Raw genomic sequence first — 20,553 nt, 5'->3', positions numbered from 1 at the left:
GTGGGGGGGGGGTGGAGAAGGGCTGATGAGATGGAAATAGCCACGTGAAGACCCAAAAAAAAAGAGGGAAAGAAAATAGCTGTAAATGAAACCAGCCAGATTCCTGCAGCCAAAACAGGAGACAGGAAACGCTCGCTTTTTAGATTATTTATCCTAAACTCTAACCTATGGGCCACACGCTGGCTCCCTAACTGGGGAAGACTGCTCCACACCCTTTAGGCTCGGCCCGCTGCAGCCAACTTCACCCTCACTTGATTAGAGCACAACAATTCTCACTTCTGTTAGCAATTTGTTGCCAATAACAAACATCCTGCAGCGAAGTGGACCGTCCGAAAGAGGCGCCTGGTTCCTGCAGGCACGGCGCCCCCACCTGGTGATCTGCGTAACAGCACGAGGGAGCGAGCGGCCAGTCCGATTTCACCACCGATTCCTCTTCTCATTCTCTCCCTTTCACCCCACCTCCGCCCCCCTCTCCTTCTCTGCTTATATCTTATTTTACTCTCTGCGTGTCCCCCCTCCGTCTTTCATTATCAAAGGGGATTTGGATCTTTCTACTTCCCACCCCAAACATTGCCTGAGCTATCTTTTCCCAAATCATGTCACTCACACACATTTCCCAAGCACACTTCTTTGGAAAGAAGTCCCATCAAAACCAGCCAGGCGAATATCCCCCTCTTTTTTTTCTTTTCTTTCTTGCAAGAGACACTACAGGGCAGCTTTGAACCTGTCTGGCAAGATTTGTGCTACAGGTGACAATCGCGGTGCGTTTGGGGTAGCAGAAACAAAATGTATATAGATTCGGTTAGTGTTTTACATTTGCATGAACTGATCTTCCTAAGCAAACACTGATTTCAGCCTCAGACATGAATCTAGCCCAGTAAACATGACCACTGGAATGTAAACTCGTTGAATTTTCCCTCCCTCCCTTGGCAGTGGGAACTGGCTTTTTTTGACTTGGATCTCATTGGTTCTAGGATTCTAGGGCTCCGTCAGAATAAATGTGCCCCCCCCCCCGCACTTTGGGGAGAAGCTTCTCTTTCTCCTGTCTCCTAATATTTTCCATATGAAGAAACCTTCCTGAAGCTGCGCACTGCCCTGCCGGTGAGTCTTAGGCGGGTTAGAGACGACCCTGGGATCCTTTAATCCTCTCTTTCTCTTTCATCCTCAGCCACAGCTGGACGCCCCATTGATGTGGAACAGACCAAACACCAGGCCTCTCACTAAGCTGCTGCTGGCTGCTGTGGGGCCTCTCTGCTTTACAATACAGCCAAGGCCACTGTTCTCATATCTCTGCAAGCTCACAGCCCTGTATACCCAGAGCTCAGCCATACATTCAGCCTGCGCCGCCGTGGCCTCCTCCATCTGTAACCCCTGAACAAACACAGCTTGTCCTCCAGCCCCCAATTCAGATCGGTCCATCCAAAACCTTCCCCCACCCCCCAGCTATAGCCTCCCTGCATCTGTGCTCCTGTATGTTACTGAAGTCACAACTCTACAAGCAGGGGTGCTTTTCCTTAACAACATTGTGCCTCAAATTCTTTCCCTTGCCTTGTGCTTACTGACTGAGCAACCAATTTTGTGCTAAAATCCCTACCCTCTAAATGTTTGAACCAAGAGGTGTAGGGGCACATGTGTTGCAGCTGGTTCCATTTCTGTGTTTTTCATGTCTGGGCGAAGGAGGTAATTTTTTTAATGTTTTCACAACCAGAAGGAAATGATATTTTGGGGGTAATAAGAGTTTGAAAGGCCGTGTGTGCCTATTTTTGCTGCTGCCTTTCGCTTTGGAGATGATACTGTTCTCCCCAATCGAAGTTACACTAAAATCCTGGGCACCTCAATTGTTTTCTATGGGACAGCAATCCACCAGGGAAGACCATCAGAAAAGGCTTAAAAGCAAACTAAGAATCTAGCACATAATTCATGTTTCACTCTAGCCTTCTCTTTGTCTAATTGGCTAAATCAGCTTTCCTAAATGTCAGTCATTGCTATGACTTCATTCATTGACTAAAAATACTGAAAAGTGTGAGCTGGCTAGTTTCTCACAAAACAAATGAGGAGAATAATGCCTGCACATTTTGCATCATATATCAGGTTTTATATATTTATATTTATATTTATATATGCTAGAACTTTATTCTTTTGGGAAAAAAGAATGCTGGCAATCTGGGGATTGTGGTTCTTCAGGGGGCAATTGCACCCCTAGCCTCGCCTCCCCCCCCCCCCCGAGACACCCATGGATTGAACTTGTGACCTTCTTGTACACTACCACTAAGCTATGGTTAGAATTCAGATCCGCACTCACAACCAAAGATGGGGAAATCTGTCAATTTAGTTTCTCTGTTCTCATTTTCCCAATCACAAGTTCTCCACATTTCCACATCAGTTTGCTTTTAAAAAAAAAGTCCATTTCCCCTAATATAATGCTTTTTGGTATGTTATTTTCACCAATCTATGCATTTATACACACATTTGACCTTAGCATGTGCATTTTTGTACGAGTTACTTGGCTGGAGAGATGCATTGCAAAATCTGGGTAAGTGCAAAGTCAAAGAATGCCTGTGTTTCTGTTTGCATACTGTTTCAAAAAGTGTGACCACACTAGGTTTGCCTTTAAATGTGAACTGAATCAAATTTCTTACCCATCCCTACATACAACTATTACCCATCTCTAGCTAAAACAGCGCTTAAACGTCTACAAATTCTCCCAGTTCTCTCGAAGTCTGCAACCTCTCTGTAATGCTTATAATGACATTAGCTATAAAACAAAATAGTCTCTTCTTCCTTCTGTCCAAAGTGTGTTTTCCTTGCACGCTCCTCAGTTGGGAGGTTCCTGTGCTTGCTCTAGGCATACCTTTCATCTCTAGCACTTTGCTGCCTGTCATTTGGGGATGGGGAACCTGTGGCCCACAATGTTGCCGGACTTCAACTCCCACCAACCCTAGCCAGCAAGGCCAATGGCCAGAGATGATGGAAGTTGTGGAACCTGGAGGGCTGCAGGTTCCCCATCCATACTATAGTACCTATGAGAGAGAAGAAGTCACTGGCAACATAGTTTGAAATAACCTCTGTTCCAAGTTTGTCCAGTCACACCAAGCCCAAAATGACTGGCTCAAGTTGAGCAGTGGTAGCTGCTTCTACTTCTCATAAGTCAGCAAAGTGCAGCTAGCTATGGAAAAAACTGCCAGGTACGCTTCTGAGTCCTCAATGAGCGATCAAGCCTTGGTCATTACCAGCAGTGTGGTCACAGAATTCCATCTAGTGGTCGTTGGTTGCATTACAAGCCTCTCATCAGTAGGGACTGCTTACGGGTTGTGTGAATTGTTTTTATTTCTGATCCTTGTCTGCCCTCTAATGGCTGAAAAGCCTCAGTCACAGGAAGGCAACCTTCACTCCAACGAGCACGGACATCATCAGCTCCCCCACTGAAAACACACATTTCCCAAATCCTTTTTGTGCATCAAGGAAACCGGGCCACTTTGACAGACAGGATGATGGATGAAACAGACCTTTGGCCTGCCAAAGCAAGACAGTTCTATGATTATTACTGCAATTTGATGTGTGCTGCTATCCACATAAATGTCCCGCGAAGAAGCTCACAACACAATGGGAAATGTCAAGACATAAGTAACATAAGAAGTTGCATTATATTGAGCCAGACCATTGGTCCATCTAGCTCAGGGTTGGCTACACAGAGGGGCAGGGGCTCTCCAGGATTCCAGATAGGGGCATTCACATCCCCTACATGATCATGCCAGGGACCTGGGACCTTCTGCATGCAGAGCAGATCTCTGCCACTGAGCTATGGACCTTCATTCCAGTAAGCAGTCTAAATACCAAGTCATTCTGAAACATAATGGAGCAAGCCAAGTAATTTTGATAACACAAGCATCATAACAATTTAAATTCATTCTATATATTAAAAAGCAACAACCACTGTTATCAGTAAAGGTAAAGGGACCCCTGACCATTAGGTCCAGTCGTGGCCGACTCTGGGGTTGTGGCGCTCATCTCGCTTTATTGGCCGAGGGAGCCGGCATACAGCTTCCGGGTCATGTGGCCAGCATGACTAAGCCGCTTCTGGCAAACCAGAGCAGCGCACGGAAACGCCGTTTACCTTCCCGCCGGAGTGGTACCTATTGATCTACTTGCACTTTGACGTGCTTTCGAACTGCTAGGTTGGCAGGAGCAGGGACCAAGCAATGGGAGCTCACCCCGTCGCGGGGATTTGAACCGCCGACCTTCTGATCGGCAAGCCCTAGGCTCTGTTGTTTAACCCACAGTGCCACCCGCGTCCCACTGTTATCAGTATTATTTGTCAATTGCTCAAATTTAGGAAGCAGAGTCTGTTGTGAAAACTTTCCAGGGCAGCCAGGCATTAAAAAAACAAAAACAAAACCATAACCAGCAGCAGCCAGTTCCTCAAAAGTGCCAAGGGCAGGAAATAGCAAGGAGATTTCTTGCGCTGTCTACCAAGTGATCTCTCACTATGTTCTGGCGCAGGTCTTAAAAACTTCAACAACAAAAACACAGGGGTGGTGGGGGCCGTGTTCTGTCTCTTTCCTTGAGCTCTGGCTGTTCCTACAGTGGCTGGAGGGCCTGTGGTCACTGCAGAAGGATATCCACAGAAACCCACCTCTTCAGGGAAGCAGGTGTTTTCAATTGTCCCAGGCTAGGCCTCAACCCACAGCTAGATTCTTAGGCCTCACTGGGTGGCCTCACTCTATGTTTCCCCTGAGGAAGCTTGCCTTGGCAGAACTAGCAGGAACCAGAGGAGGAGGAGTAGGAGGAAGCAGTTGCTCTTCCTTTGTTTAGCTTTGGTTCCATTGATATGTCCCTTGAGTACATAATCCTGTATCTGGGATAACACAATTCCCCAGTTCACACACCCTGGCAAAACCATAGCTCATTCCCTTCTGGGCAACCAGAATGGTCTTTTGGGGGCAGAGCCAGAGGCAAAAGTGGGTGAAGCAAAGAATGTCATTTTTACCTTTGATAGGCTTGCCACCCATCCCTTTGAAAAATGGGACTGTCCTTTAAAAAAAATAAACATTAATGTTCTGTTTTTGAACTTGGACCTCATCTTCCTCAAAACTGTGCAGCCAGGAGATGGGTCCGGTCACTGGTGGGAGGAATGGAGCGAGAGAGGCTGAGCATGAGTTTGTGCAGGGAGAGGGTTGGTCCATGGGAGAAGCAGAGCGACAGTGATCACAGGACACAGGCAGAGAGTGCGGTGGGCCTGGGAGGAGGCGTTTGAGAGAGAGAGATTTAGTGTGGGCAGAGGGTGGGATGCAGAGAGTAAGAAAGAGAGTTTGCACGGGCCTGCTGTGGTGGAGAGTGGTGTAAGAGTTTGCACGGACACAGGGTTGGTAGGAGGTGGAGAGAGGGGGTTTGCATGGTCCTGGTCCCATGAAGTCTCAGGAGAGAGAGTTTTTGTGTGGGCACAATGTGGGTCAGAGAGTGAGGGGGGAGGGGTTTCACACAGATCTTCCCAGGTCTGTCCCAAGGGCCATTTCAAGATAACTGGAGGGCTGCATTTGTCCCCCAGGTCTGAGCTTGCCCACCCATGCCATAATGAATGATTTACTGCAAACACAGGAATTTTTCCCACTTAGCTCCTCCCCTGGAGCAAGTGGGGGCAACAAACCACACTCAGCATTATGGCTGAACCAGAGATTGTGGTTTATTTCACTCAAGCCAAGAACAAACCTTAGCTTCACATTGTGGTTTTTTGGGGGATGAAACAAACCATGATCCCCAGTGCAGACATGACTCTAAGCCAAGGAATGTGGGGTTTTGCTCCTATTTGTGCTAGGGCAGCCACATAACAGGTGAATGCAGCTCTGATGACAACTTTGCCACAGACCTTCCAGAAGTGATCCCCCAGACAGAATGTAAGATGTGCAACTGGCCTGGAGCTCTGTGGAAACAAGTGCAGCTAATTTGCAGAAATAAAATGCACCAGCCTGGTTCATCTGTCTAGAGACCCTCCGAGCAGTGATGCTCTAAACCCAAGCAGGGGGGCACTGGGTAATGGAGGCACAAAAGCAACACACACTGTACACAGTTGCTGTGAGGTGTGAGTCATTAAACCTTCTTACACAAGCACACCCACAGAGTACAGCTGTGAAAAGAGGCAGCCAAGGAGAAGTGGTAGGAATGCGTAGGGTATTTGCAGATGCAAGCAGACAAGAGGAACTGCTAAACAAAGCAAAGATCAGGCAAGGATCATGGGGGACAAAAGAGGAACAGGAACTACAGTTCCCAAGTTTGTTAATACCCAGCTCCCAGAAAGCACCATCAAAGGTTAACACAAAATGCTAGAAAACTCTCCAGGAGCCCCTTATTTTCCCGAGGAACTGAGATGCTAAATTCAATGATGACAAAACTAAAGAGGGCCCTCTTAATGCCAGTCTGGTTTTAGGATATGATGCTATAGTGCCAACTTTGTGTGGCATTGCTACATATCAGGAACACAGAGACTATGCCCAACACAGAAAAATATGATCTACAGGTTTCCACAAAACCTTACCAATCATTATTGATGGCATGTACTCAAGCCTGTTCACTTCTTTAAAGATATGGAGTGTACTTCTATCACTCTCATGTGTGTAAGAAATTGCTCTCAGGATCTCATATCTGTAGTAGTCTCTGTCCAAGTATATGTGCACAGACTGTGTACCTAACAAGTGAACCCAGTGCAATAAGTATGACACACACTGAATCAGGTTCACTTATGTATAACCTGTGAACCTGGCTATCAGTTGCAGATTTCAAGAACTTGCACAAATCTTTGCAAATTGCCAGGGAAGTCAATGGGACTTCGGTGGGCATCAGCAATGATAAGCAGGCATGGGTTGTGGCTGGGGGTCAATGCCTATCATCATGACTTCCTCTTCTGAGACAGCTGTCCCTCTCCTGCTTTCAGGTTCTAGGTAACCAATTTATACCAGCTGCCATTCAGATTTTTCAAACTAAAGTGTCATACCAGCTACTTTTTGGGATCCCAATATGGATACAAGCATATAATAGTGATTTAAATAAGATACACTCAAGTTTCTTCGGGCTCCCAAATTCAATCAAGTATGAGACAATGTGTGCAGAATTAGGTATACACATGATGGAATATTGGGCGTGGACTAGCACTATAAAATACTGGCCACATTGCCATTTTCGTTCCCAACCTTCAAGTATGCTTTCCGATTTACTTAAGGACTCCTATAAATCCAGATGGCTCCAACTCATACATAGCAGAATTAGATCTACTGTATTGATATTGACTTGGAATTATTGCATAATTCTATTATTGCATAATTCTAGTGAGCAATATATTTATCGCAATATCCAAATTAGATTAAGGGATATTGAAAAACAAAACATTGAGTCAGCTGTAGATAAAATCTGCTCCCCCCAAGTTCTATGGTTTAAATACAACTGATAACAGGATCACTTATATCTCAAAGTTAATAATTCCAGCCCATTTCCCCCTCAGATTTTGTTAAGGGCAGATATTTAAACATCCCTAGAAATGATAGACATTGAGGATGTTATTTGAATGTGCCAGACACTGTAGAACATATTCTTTTCTATTGTCCACTGCACAACCAGGTACATAAACACGTTATTCCCCCTTTTTGGGTAGTTAAACATCATGGCACAATGAAAATATCAGATTCTACCTGTCTGATATTAACCTGGAGGTAACTGCAAGGGTGATTGAGTTACTGTCGATAGGATCTCTTAGTAAATGACACAGTTTAGCAGGAAGACACTCCAATAAAAATTTCTGTTACTATATATCTTCTATGGCTGCTTCTTTGTTTAAATTTTTGTACATGGATGTTTTAAGATGGTCTATATCTGTAATGCCTAATAAAGGTTTGGAGAAAGAAAACTGTCAGGTTCTAGATCCCTCTCCCTGGAATAGCACTGCTGATCCCTACATTTTCAGTACATTTTGCTGGTATATTGCTTAATCCACAACAGAGAGTGACAGATGTTCCTCTTCTGTGTCTTTTGTGTCTAGTAAAGCAAAAAAAATTGCCATTGTGCAAGACTCTGTTTTCATCTTTACTTGCGAATCTTCTCTCTTTATCTGCCGGAGTGAGATGGAGAACTTTGTGCATCTCATCTTCTTGGTCTCCTTGTCAGGTATGAGATTTAGAATCCTATGCTGGTTGGATAAGTGGGTGATAAGCAGGCTATAGGAACAGATTAGTATGAATGGGTCAGATAAGGACTGGGTTGATATGCATGCATGATGCTGAAGGCAAGGCACAATTGATCCTGCTGAAAACAAGCTATCTGGACTAAGAAACTTTTTACTAAAATGTCATTCTTAATTTGCCAAGCACCAGTGGTACATCTTGCTTGCTTCTGCTGTCTCCATGTGGCACGCTTTGCAAATTGCATTGAATGGGATAATGGGCTAGGGATAGTGTATATGGAAAGTTATGTCCACAGTGCAAGAGACTGAGCTAAAGGAGTCTGTTGGGTCTGTCCTCTGGCTGTATAGACATAACATTCTATCATTCTGTACAGCAGATACAAATTACGAGAACCTCAAACTGTGATCAGCCAAAGGGCAAAGCAGAAGCACTCTGTGCTAGATGAGAACATAAGGAAAACCCGCCTATATCAAGCCAGAGGCCAACTAGTCCAGCGTCTTGTTCTCACAATGGCAAACCAGATTCCTATGCTAATGCAACAACAGTGGAAGCTGAAGAAAGCCATCATGGCTATTAGCCACTGATAGCCTTATCCTCCATGGTATTTATGCTTGCTTTTATTTATTTATCCATTTGCTCCGCTTGCTTGCATGCTTGTTTCACATCCCACTATATTCGGTGGGTGCAGAGGAGTTTGTACCGTCCTCTTTGCCACAGGGGAGGGCTGAAAATGGGCAAGGAATGGAGTAGCGATGAGATAAGAAATATTTGAATCATGACAGGATGTGTTTAGCAAAAATCTTTGCGTTGATCAGAAGCAGTAGTTAAAAACAGTCATTGGAGGCTGTGAGTTTAAGGGATGGTGATGTGGAGGGGATGCTAAACCCTTTCTCATCCAGCCATTTCTCTTCTTCTCAGTCCTCCCCTCCACTATTTTTCACCTCTAAGGACAACATAACACACACACTATTAAAGGTTACCAATGTGCAAAATATACATCATTCTGCAACGGAATGAAAAGGACCGACACATGTACAGAATGTTATAGATTGCAAGGGAGTTGCACTGGTGTGAACACAACCTTTCAAAGCTGCAACAAGAGGCATTATGGACCATGAAGCAACATAAAACTGTTTCTTCAGGCAGCAGATTCCATTTTCCCCTGTCCCAGCTCAGAAAAGGGGTTGAAGGCGATTCTGACTTCAAGTGCAAAAATCTGTAAGTAATTCCCTTATGCAGTGGAATCGCCCGTGTCAAGAAAAGATGCACTAGAGAGAGCTCCTCTGTCTATATCAATAGATTTCCTTCTCTCGAAATTGGTCGCTAAATCATAGAATCATAGAACTGTGGAGCTGAAAGGGACCCCAAGGGTTGGATAATCCAACCCCTTACAATGCAGGCAGAGAGCTCTTCCAAAAGACCTGTTTGTTGAGCATTCATCCCAATTTGTTGCACACATTTGCACAGAGGTTGTACGAGGTTATATTGAGCATGCGTCCTGATTTGTTTGCGTGGAGGTTATATGACATCACCAAACATCACCATTATCCCACACTTTGCATTACATTTCCCCATTATTTTTCTAACTCCCCCAAATCTGCGGGTTTCGGGGAGAGGGTTTGTTCTGCCAGACTTTGATTGCTCAACCTAACTTTCCCACCGTATGACTGAATCATACCCACAAAATAGTGACAGTCTGAAAGCAGCCTCAGGCTGCTCTTCCGCAATCCCCATATTGCACCACTCTGGAGCAGGACTTAAGGCAGAGGCAGCATGCGTGAGTCACATCTGACCAAATCATACTTTACATTACTCATGCTTTTTAAAAATGTGCTTAAGCTAGCCATTTTTATTTTGAACAAGAAGCAGATTTGTGGGCTTCTGATCCTGAATTTATTCCTGGTCCAAATTGACAGCCTGCTGCATATTGCCCCCACCAGCTGCTTTGTGCCACCGTAAGTAAAGTTAACAGCACTTGGGGGGGATAAACAGCCACAGGAGAAGGAGAATTTTCAGCTGGAAATCAGTATGGGGCCTGACCTAGATCAGGAGCATGTTCTGGATTAAGGCCCCCCACAGCTGCTGCTCCTTCACACAAAAATGCCCAGCTTAAGCAAGATTTTTTTAAAAAAATGTAAAAAAGCATGAATATAACAATGTTTTTAATAGGCCTTTGACCTGGCTCCAAGGTCTCGCATCTATTAAAACAACCCAGTAACCTTCCCACCAGTGATGCAGAGACTTCAGAGACCTCAAGGTTTGGCACAAACTGAATTTTGAAAAGTTGTTGACTAAAGCAATTTGCAAGCAAATCAGCTGGGGTGTGGGTGGGTGGATTTGCCTTCTTACATCGAGGGATCTCCTCCCCACTTATGCAGGTCATGTATATTGTAAACTATATATATCTGAGCAATGTGGGTGGGGCTCTGGGTGATTTGGCCCCAGTGCTGTAATATGGTCACCTCCCATTACAAAAATGGAAGTATGGAATACAACCCTTCTCTCCTTCCTAGAAGCATACGCGACTGAGGATGTTCCAACGGTGTATGGTGTCGAAGGAGAGCCCATCACCATCAATTGCACTTACAACCCCCAGGAGAACCAGTGGAGAGAGAAGAGTTGGTGCAAGCTCATCGGTGAGATGTCATGTCAGCATATTGTCAGTGCCCGGCGTTTTTGGATGCCGTTCCTCAAAAGAAAGAATGGCACCACCGCCATTGCGGACAACATCCAGAAGGGGATTCTCACAGTGACCATTGACCCATTCCAGAAAGAGGATGCTGGTTTGTATCAGTGCAAGACGGAATTCTTGGGGCTTACGAATATCCTGCAGAAAGTGAAGGTGGAAGTTCTGACAGGTAAGTCCCACCAGTGTCTTTAATCAGCTGTAAGCCTTGCCTTCTAAATAGTCATGTCTATGATGCAAAATTATGACCCCAAATAAGATATTAGACCCACTGTACAAAGACATGATGAAAAGCAGGCACAGGCGTAAACTTCTTGCTCAGCACAAAGGAAGGCGAGGAAGAGCTTTTTTCTCGCTCTTCTTGTATAGCTTCCCCCAGTGCTTTTTTTCTGTGGGGATGCAGGGGTACACATACCCCCTAAACATTTTGTAAATCTAAGTTTGGTCTCATTGAGGGGCAGTATTTCAATATGAGTAGGAAAATGAGAGTACCTCTGAACTTTTTTTTTAAAGAAAAAAAGCACTGGCCTTCCCTGTTTCAACAAAGATGGAAGACTTCAGCTACAGAGCAATGTCCTTAAGGCTGCAGTCTACACACTTAGGGTACTTACCTGGGAGTAAGTTCCATTGAGAACTTCCAAGTAGAGATGTATAGGATTCCACTGCTAGTCCAAAACCTACAAGTGGTCTTTGGGCTCATCTATACTGTTGCTTAATGGGGATAGTTAGCTTCCTGTGCTTCCATTCATTCTGTGTTGTCTGAATGCCATTCTTCTCCAAATTACTGTCTTCTCATCTTTCTCTCTTCCTCAATCTGGATTTTCTAATACCTTCTCCTTTTTGGAGTATCCATGGCATGCAAAAATCCAGACTGAGAAAGAGAGGAAAGCAGTGGTTTGGAGAACATCCTATGCCCAACAGTGAATTGATGGAGGTACAAGGAAACTTGCTATCCACAATGAGCAACAGTATGGATGAGCCGGTCGTGTTTATTCCTGGTTGTGACAGAGGCCTGCTCTTAATCATTGCCTTGGGTAAAGGAGCAGAAGGTAAATAGGGGTTTACTCTGATCAATCTCTGACTGATTTGCAGTTGATAGACAATTGGAGTCAGAAATCCTTGCTCAACAGCAGCAGCAGCAGCAACAACTAGAAAAAGCTTTCCTCCTCTGTACAAAGTTGCTGGGAAAACAAGTCTTGGGAGGAAACCAAGAGTGGATTTATTGTGTGAAAGGACTAAAAAAAAAGAAAAGAAAAGAAGAATTTAGCACCAATCCCAAATCCCTGGGCAGAGCTTATGCTCAGATGTACCTTGCTCCTTAATTCTTAACATATGTCCACTTGCCTGAGCCACTATTCTGCACCAGCTGAGATTGGTGGACCTCAAGATTCGGGTAAAAAAATCTGCCCACCCCTGCCTTAAGATGTTCTTATTTTGCCAGCTAAATTGCTGTGTTTCTGCCACCAGGTCTATGGGAGACTGAGGCACCTGAGGAGCCCAGAGCAGTGCACAGCATCTCCAGGTAAATCTGTACATTTGTTTTATTGGTAAGCCTCAGGCATATTGTCATATATGCAAATAAATATATGCATATACATGTACTTTGCCTATATGCAAATATCTACCCCATCCTTCTGTGAGAAGTACTCTCAAGGGACTCAGCTATACAGCTGCAAATATAACGTTTTAAGTGCATTATACAAATGTGACGCTAGATGGCACTGATGGGATAATGGCAAACTCCATATATATTTTAAAACATTTTTTTAAAAAAATTTCACAGTGTTTTTTTTTATCTGTGTGGATTCAGCCAAGGTGGCTTACATGGCAAAATCTGAATAAAAAGCAAGTTGAAATGAATAATAACCATTAGAACACAAAAATAACAGCAGCGCAGGAAACATCTCAGCACACACCTAAACTTCATCAGCTCGAGGCTGGGGGGGTGGGGAGCTGGAATGAATAAATCCCATGCCAAGCTACTCTGGTATGGGGAGTGCACAACAGGTTTTTAAGTAGCAAGCTTGGCAGTTCTTACTATAGATAGGATACAAATACAGTGGTACCTCTGGGTACATACTTAATTCGTTCTGGAGGTCTGTTCTTAACCTGAAACTGTTCTTAACCTGAAGCACCACTTTAGCTAATGGGGCCTCCCGCTGCTGCCGCGCCACCACTGCACGATTTCTGTTCTCATCCTGAAGCAAAGTTCTTAACCCGAGGTACTATTTCTGGGTTAGCGGAGTCTGTAACCTGAAGCATCTGTAACCTGAAGCGTATGGAACCCGAGGTACCACTGTACAGTCGAAGTTGAAGCCTGGTTTTTCATTAAGGAAATTTAGGCTCTTTCCCACTGATGGTTTGTGAAGCCATGTGTGCATGGCATTAGCCACAATCCATGTCTATCCTGCAGATGATTGAGAAGTCCTGCGTTTTGGTGTGCTTCCCCCCCAAACCAGCTTCGATCTGATCTGAAAATGTTAAGACGTATTAAGACATCCCAACACACTGGTGTGGGTAGAGAGTGAGTGACTCGGAAGCACATCCAGCCATACTGAGGCGTACAATAACATGCAGGTACTTTTTCAGGCGAGGGGTGGAGGAGGTAAGCAACCTCGCTGCATTTTAAGTTGGCAATATGCATACAGCCGGTTGGTGATGAAGCTTGATGGCAGAGATGAGAGACAGATATAATGGCTTTAATAGACTTACGTCCTTCCTTGGGACTTCATTGCTTTTTGGTCCAGCAGGTTTTTAGGTGGCAATGTGTATAGATCAATTAGTGGTGGTCTAGCCTTGCTGGATTTTGGAGACCTCTCTGCTCGTTCTGGTGAGTGAGAGGTACCAGACTCCTGCCCTGTTGGTTTCACTGTAGGAAGACAATAGCTTCCTTCACAATCTTGAGTGTCAAGGAAGTTAGTAGAGTAGATGCCACACCTCACCTCACTGAGCCTGGGCCCGTTCCTGTTCAACATGTAGCCTGCAAAAGAATATAATAATAATAATAATAATAATAATAATAATAATAATAATAATAAATGCTGCTGCTGCCATGGAGCAAAGCACCTCATCCAACTAAACTGCAGGGGATTCGAAGGACTCAGATGTGTTTCCAATCCTTGGAATTAGATTTGCCTGACCATCTCTTAAGAAATTACCCTAATCATCATCTCCCCCCTGTGTTGCAGAAGGGAAAATGTATTCGAGGCCCTATTGAACCTCGTATTTCCTCCCCTCTTCTTGACTGGCACATCTCACCAGGGATATGCAAGATGATTCTGACATAGAAATTACCCATTCTCATTACAGCTCCTACACTTGTGTTGCTAGCAAGTGACAAAGGGTGGGCTCAAATAAATCTGCTAAATGTGATTACCTTGAACATAATTCACTGGGACTCTTCAGCTGTGACATCTCAGGAGTGATTCAGCTGTTATTTGCCCATGTAAGGCACAAACAGACATGCTGGTAGCAGATTCCAAGCCAGGCCTATAAAGCAGGGCAGCGGGGGAGATTTAAAGCACAGTATGAGGAGGCAGGAGGAGAAAGCTAACTCCATCCCTCTCCTATGCTTTCCTGATGAAACTTGAATTAATGCAATGCTTCATACTAGGGGTAGCCAATATGTCATAGAATCATGAGTTGGAAGGCACCCCGAGGGTCATCTAGTCCAACCCCCTGCAATGCAGGAATCTCTATTAATGCACACCTGACAGATAGCCATCCAACCTCTGCTTAAAAACGCCAAGGAAGGGGAGTCCACCACCTTCTGGAGAAATGTGTTCCACAGCTCTTACTATCAAAAAGTTCTTCCTAATGTTTAGTCAGAATCTCCTTTCTTGTAACTGGAATCCATTGCTTCGAGTCCTACCCTGAAGAACAGGAGAAGACAAGCTTTCTCCGTCTTCCAATGTGTCTGCCCTTTTAGATAGTTGAAGGTGGCCATCATATCTCCTATTAGTCTCCTCTAAACATACCCTATTCCCTCAACCGTTCCTAAGGCTTGTTGTTGGACTACAACTCCCATCAGCCCCAGCCAGGATGGTGGGAATTGTAGTCCAACAGAGCACCATATTGGCTACTCCAGCATTGAAAAATGATCTGGAAACTTCAGCTGGTCCAAAATAGGGCAGCAAGATTATTGTGAACAGGCTGAAATGGTGACATTATGCCAGTGCTTTGCTATCTGCACTGACTTCCAGCCTATTTCAAGGCTCAGTTCAAAGGTCTGGTATGACTTTTGAATAGCTTGCAGCCAGGGTACCTGAGGGAACAACTCTCATATACCTGTCTGCATGCTAAAATAATATTCAGAGGCCCTTCTCCACCTGCCCACCCCAACCCCATTAGGCCAGGCAGAAGACTACTGAAGACAGGACCCTTTCAGTGGTAGCCCCCTACTTGTGGAAAGCCCTCCTCAGCAGGGCTCACTTGACACCTACATTGTGGTTTTTACTGCATCTGGATAAGGCCTCTTTATTTCCCCAGGCTTTTCAGTTTTAAAAGCATGTTTTGGGTACTTTTTTAGACCTTCGGACCTATTGGTTTTAGTTTAAAGTTGTTTTAACTGCTGTTTGATTTCATATTTTTATATTTTTATATTTTATTAGGTGTGGGTGTTTTAAATGTGCACCATCCAAAGAAATTACTGTTAATGGATGGTATGAAAACGCTGTAAACTAAGTGCTTTTTAACTATTTCCATACTGGTGGGAATTCTTTCCTGTTATACCCTCCGCCCCTAAAGTCAGAAAAGTTAGCTTTTAAAAGAACTGCTGGGGTACTGGTAGGGGAAAGGTTCGTCCCCCACACCCAATCCATGCTCCCCTGCTTTATAGGGATTTGTCAGGAACCCAGTCTTGACACTCGGGATTGATGCCATCATGTGTACTTTGGCCCTTAGAGAACAGAATATTTCCAGTCTCTGTAGGAAGAGTTTCCACCCTTCATTAGGCTTCCATGTGGAATGCAAACTCTTGGCAGCAAAATGAATTTTATACTTGCCAAAAGCTATGTTAAACAAATGGAACTCGACAGGAGGAACATTTTCAAAACACAATGAACTGTGAAGGAAGGCAAAAGCACCTCATAAATCTAGCCAAGCTAAAAAATCTTAACTTTCCTCTTCCATGTGAATGTTAAGACCCTCAGTTCCATATCCCACTTCTTCTTTTTTCCATGGAGCTCCATGTTCCATCCAGGCTCAGACCAGCTTTGCTTCAGCAACACGGCTGCGTCACATTCCTTCAGACCGTGGCTGTGTACACATTGCCATCTTAAAGCACAGCCGGGTCATTCTTTTTCTCAATGAAAGAACTAAATCCTTTTGTGAGGGATGGAGTAACACATCATACACTGTATTTCATAAGAAAGGACAGAATATATACGGATTGCAGCTAATGCCATGTGTACTCTGTTTCCCAACCCAGCAGTGGCACCCCACTGAATGCTGAGTGAATGGGAATGTGCACACAGCCCATGTCCTGGGCTCCAGGGAAGGCAACTCAGCAGCTAAAATCTGTAAAAAGCACTCCCACTGCCCTCCCCTGGAGCTCAATGAGATTGAGTGGCATCAAGGAGCACCCAAGACTGCATACTTACTCCTTAAGGGAAAGTGTGAGTCCATCAAGGACAGCACAAACCCCAAGACCTACCCCTCAGCACCTCCGTCTTGTCAGGCTATGGCTGGTGGCTGATGCAAATAAAGATTCATTCATTCATTGTCAGGCTCACTGTCCATTTGTTATCCATCATCTAGGGAACTATTCAAGGTCTCCTAAAAGTGGCATACAACAAGCAGAGCTGGGGACTTCTTCATATATAGGAGATACTGAGCTTTGGTTATTCGTGCACAGCTGCTATTGCTGCATGTAAATATTGACAAGAGTGGGAAGAGGGATCTTTGAGGTAGAGCCAAACCATCTATGGGCAGCTTCTGATACCATACATTACATTAGGCTCTTGCAATGTCTATGAGCCCTGCAACTCTAAGCAACTTTGAATGTGAGTTGGGGCATCAAGCAAAAGGAAATAAGCCTTGCACTGCAGAGTTTGGCACTCTGAGCTTTTATGTTAGTGCATCAACGGGGAAACTCTGCCCACCAAATGTTGCTGAACTCCAACTCCCAACAGCCCCACCCAGCATTGTCCACGGGAGGGAGTTGTCATCCAACATCATCTGCAGGTCCATGAGTCCCCTCCTCCCTGTGTTACTGTATACAAAGTTAACTAGTTAAGCTCAAAAATAATTCTGGAACATTGCACCTGAGTCCTCACTGCTTAAAGACCAATAAAACCGCTGCAGTTTCATTACTTCACTATTTCTGCATTTGCAGTGCAATTCTATTCAGAAGCAAGTCCCACTGTGTACAATGAATAGTTCCCTGAGTAAATCTGAAGGACTTGTGATCAAGTGGTATATAAATTTGATGAAAAAAATACATAAATAAAGGAAATGACACCTGGACATATTAATTAGAACTGGCAGTCGCTAGCTACCCCAAGTGAAATGGCTGCAATGTAAAATAGCAACAGCCATGCCAAGCAACCTCGAGTGGCTCAATTGAGAAATTGTTTTCCCTCCTTTTCTTTATTATAATTCTTTTCACAATAAATTACCTGCTTCATGCCCTGTCGCATTTGTATTTTTCCAAAGCACCCTGTCAGATGCTGAAGTCAATCTTCGCTTCCTTGTGGCTGGATTCTTGGGTTTCAAGCTCCTGGTTGCTGTAGTCATCTTGATCGCTGCCAAGAGCCAGTGCAGCAGACAGACAAAGGATGAGAGCCATGGAGAAAATGAGCACCAGCTCTACCCAATCACAGGTGATGTCAGTACTCTGAGTGCAAGAGACTACTGAGAGCAGGGCTGCTGCAGAGGTCCTTTTTAAATGACTTCCACAGAACATGAATGGGGCTGGCCATATCTTGTGCCAACCTAGTAGAATAGGGAATGTCAAGGTGAGTGCCTCACTGTTCTGTACCCTAGACCACCTTGCAGAGCATTTTGGCGGCATACAACCAGCTTACACAAGGAGCCAAAAATGCTAAGATGGGAGCCCAAATGTGTATGTTGTTTCCAGCAAGGTGAGTGCCTCCTGGAGCTGAGTTGCCTACGTCTAGTCTAGACCTGAACTTAATGCAGCCCAGAATCACCTGTGACATCACTGAATTCTGGGGCCTGTTTTCAGTTAGTGTGCAGAGCTACCCACAGTGCAACCAGCACACAATCTTGGATTTCTGCATTGCTTCCTTGAATCGTGGCTCTCCTGGTGGCTGCCTATTCTAGCCGTGCTTTTCAGTTGCCCCCTCCCACAGCCGATGGGTACATTCACAATACAAGTTCATGACTTGCCACAATTAATCCTGATGACAAGTTCTGTGAAAATGCTATAAATTTGTTGAGAGACATCCAGCAATCAAGCCCTGTTGTGCCTTCTGGAAAAACCCATGGCATTGCTAACCCCAAAATGGAAATAATGAGTCAGGAATTTAGTGTGATGCAATGGGCTTGTAGATCACGAGCTCTCTAAGTGACACATTTGAGGCATTGCTGTTTGTTCACAAGCTTTTAGAATGAATTACTGTTTCATTCTCCTACTCCACCACCCCAATATTCCAACTGCAAATTCATTTCTTTAAAATGAAAGCTTGGTGTGCTGTATATTAAATAGAGAAGATAACTTCATGTGGTAGTAGTGACCTTGGGTTATATTTGGATGCTTGTTTCATTTAATTTCATAGCACATATGTCTTTTCTCGTTTCCAGGCTAAAAGGGAAAGCTTGGCATAAATGGGATGTGATGGAAAGACGAATGAGTAAGAATTCAAAGATAGGTGCATAGAAATTGCTCCAATAGACAAGATGTGAAGGACATGCTTGCTTTATCCTGTGGACAGTGCCCCATGACCAATGCAAGGACTGTGGTGGTTCCATTTATAAAGCCAGACGTTGCCAGCAAGTCAAACTAAACAGCTTTGCTGTAGACAATAAAGAGTATCAGATGGATGCTCCACCCAGAAGCACTTTTAATATTATCTTGAGAACAATCTGTATAGTGTAAGAATAAATGTAAGAATGTACATCTCTTTCTCTAAGTTCTTTCTGTTGCAAAGGGAGCATAACAATAATTACATGCAGAAAAAGAAAAGAATGGCTCACACAATATAAACTGCAAGAACTCAAAACAAAGATAATAAAAACAAATTGTAGTATGAACACATAATAGTTCCTTGAGTGAATTTGAGACTTAAGTATGAAAATTATGAGTGTATGTAAAAAATTACCTCAAAGGTAACTGCTGCATTAGAGATGGCATTGGGGTTAGGTTGTACACTACATCAGACCCTCATGTTCATGGGCCATTTACGTACACATGCCCAGAGACAAGGTGTATCCTGCCACACCAGACTCACAATGGAATCCTGTTCATCTTTACTCAGAATTCCAAACCTGGAAATTTAACTTCTAGAGACTTTGGGGAGGGAGATGAACTCTGAAGAACACTTACTCTAGCAAATCATGTTTACAGTGCAATCCTGTGACACAGTAATCTGAGAGTAAGTCACAGTGAACACAATAAAACTTGTTCCTGAGCAAACATGAATAGGAAAGCACTGTCACAAATCTTTAACAAGGCATCCCCAAGAGACAGGACCAGGGATGGTGAGCTGCCAGGGACAGGGACAGACAAACAGAGATGTCCCTGGTAACTTGGGAAGAATGAAGTCCTTTGTCATGATTTGGTAGAATCTTGGAAGCTTATTGATGCATGTTATAAAATATACAGGTCTTGGTCACAACCTTGGGAACTCAGGTTCAAACCCCTTTCAAAGTCTTCAGGGCAAGGAGTCTGAAAGGTCAGGTCCATTGAATGTGGTGAACAGGGCAGCCCTACCATTAGATAGAGTGAGGCAGCCACCTTAGGAAGAAGCTGGGGGAGAGAAACTTTATCCTGGCCTTTAACACCTAACATATGACCACCCTGTTATTAGGTTGGAAGGGCAGATCAGTAATTGAGTAAATCAGCAGCAGCACTAAAGATTTCCACTTCTCATGGTCAACTTAGGTCTTTTTGATACCTGGGTGAGGAACACTTCAACCAAATCAAAAGTTGACACAGATATCCACAAATATCATGCTGGGCACCAACCTAGACCACTGGTACCAAAACGTATGAGAAACTGCCGTACTAGAAAAGTTAACCAACAAACTCAAACTAGCAAGGGGACAAGCTACGGAGGATGCCTTCAACCCAGTGTCGTTCCCCTTTTTTATATACACAGGACAACAAGAAAATGACCTCTCCCCCACCACAACAGCATACAAATCACTATGGCTAACCTGACCCAACACCCTAGTCTGCCTCCCTCACACAAATAAGCCACACTGCAATCAACTAAACACAACCAACCAAGCTCGGGAACCCCTAGGTAAAGGTAAAGGGACCCCTGACCATTAGGTCCAGTCATGACCGATTCTGGGGTTGCGGCGCTCATCTCGCTTTATTGGCCGAGGGAGCTGGCGTTCAGCTTCCGGGTCATTTGGCCAGCATGACTAAGCCGCTTCTGGCGAACCAGAGCAGCGCACAGAAACGCCATTTACCTTTCCGCTGGAGCGGTACCTATTTATCTACTTGCACTTTGACGTGCTTTCGAACTGCTAGGTTGGCAGGAGCTGGGACCGAGCAACGGGAGCTCACCCCGT

The 20,553-nt window shown here is 44.4% G+C and overlaps 1 protein-coding gene and 1 long non-coding RNA gene across 5 annotated transcripts in view; both read left to right on the top strand.

The window, feature by feature from the left end:
• The window catches only part of LOC310764374, a 29,037-nt gene extending 26,951 nt beyond the window's left edge, over nt 1-2,086 (top strand). For both annotated transcript variants that reach the window (XR_014549126.1, XR_014549127.1), the window contains one exon: nt 1,169-2,086. This is a non-coding gene — a long non-coding RNA (uncharacterized lncRNA). The remainder of the gene's footprint in view (nt 1-1,168) is intronic.
• Nucleotides 2,087-8,006: 5,920 nt separating this feature from the next.
• LOC310764363 (triggering receptor expressed on myeloid cells 2-like) lies at nt 8,007-18,929 on the top strand. 3 transcript variants are annotated; one of them, XM_083618083.1, is made up of 5 exons: nt 8,024-8,148; nt 10,682-11,023; nt 12,319-12,373; nt 17,506-17,672; nt 18,616-18,929. In XM_083618083.1, exons 1-5 carry the CDS (start codon nt 8,106-8,108, stop codon nt 18,618-18,620), a joined length of 612 nt encoding a protein of 203 aa, XP_083474209.1. In that variant the 5' UTR covers nt 8,024-8,105; the 3' UTR covers nt 18,621-18,929. The 3 variants fall into 3 exon arrangements, with proteins under 3 accessions (XP_083474207.1, XP_083474209.1, XP_083474208.1); XM_083618082.1 differs by having other exon boundaries at nt 10,679-11,023; XM_083618081.1 differs by having other exon boundaries at nt 8,007-8,148; nt 10,679-11,023; nt 17,506-18,929.
• Nucleotides 18,930-20,553: the final 1,624 nt, after the last annotated feature.

The sequence above is a fragment of the Podarcis filfolensis genome (genome assembly GCF_964270895.1).
Source record: "Podarcis filfolensis genome assembly, chromosome: 6".
Taxonomy (NCBI): Eukaryota; Metazoa; Chordata; class Lepidosauria; order Squamata; family Lacertidae; genus Podarcis; species Podarcis filfolensis.
The sequence above is the reverse complement of the archived record's forward strand: the minus strand, read 5'-3'. Positions and strand labels throughout refer to the sequence as shown.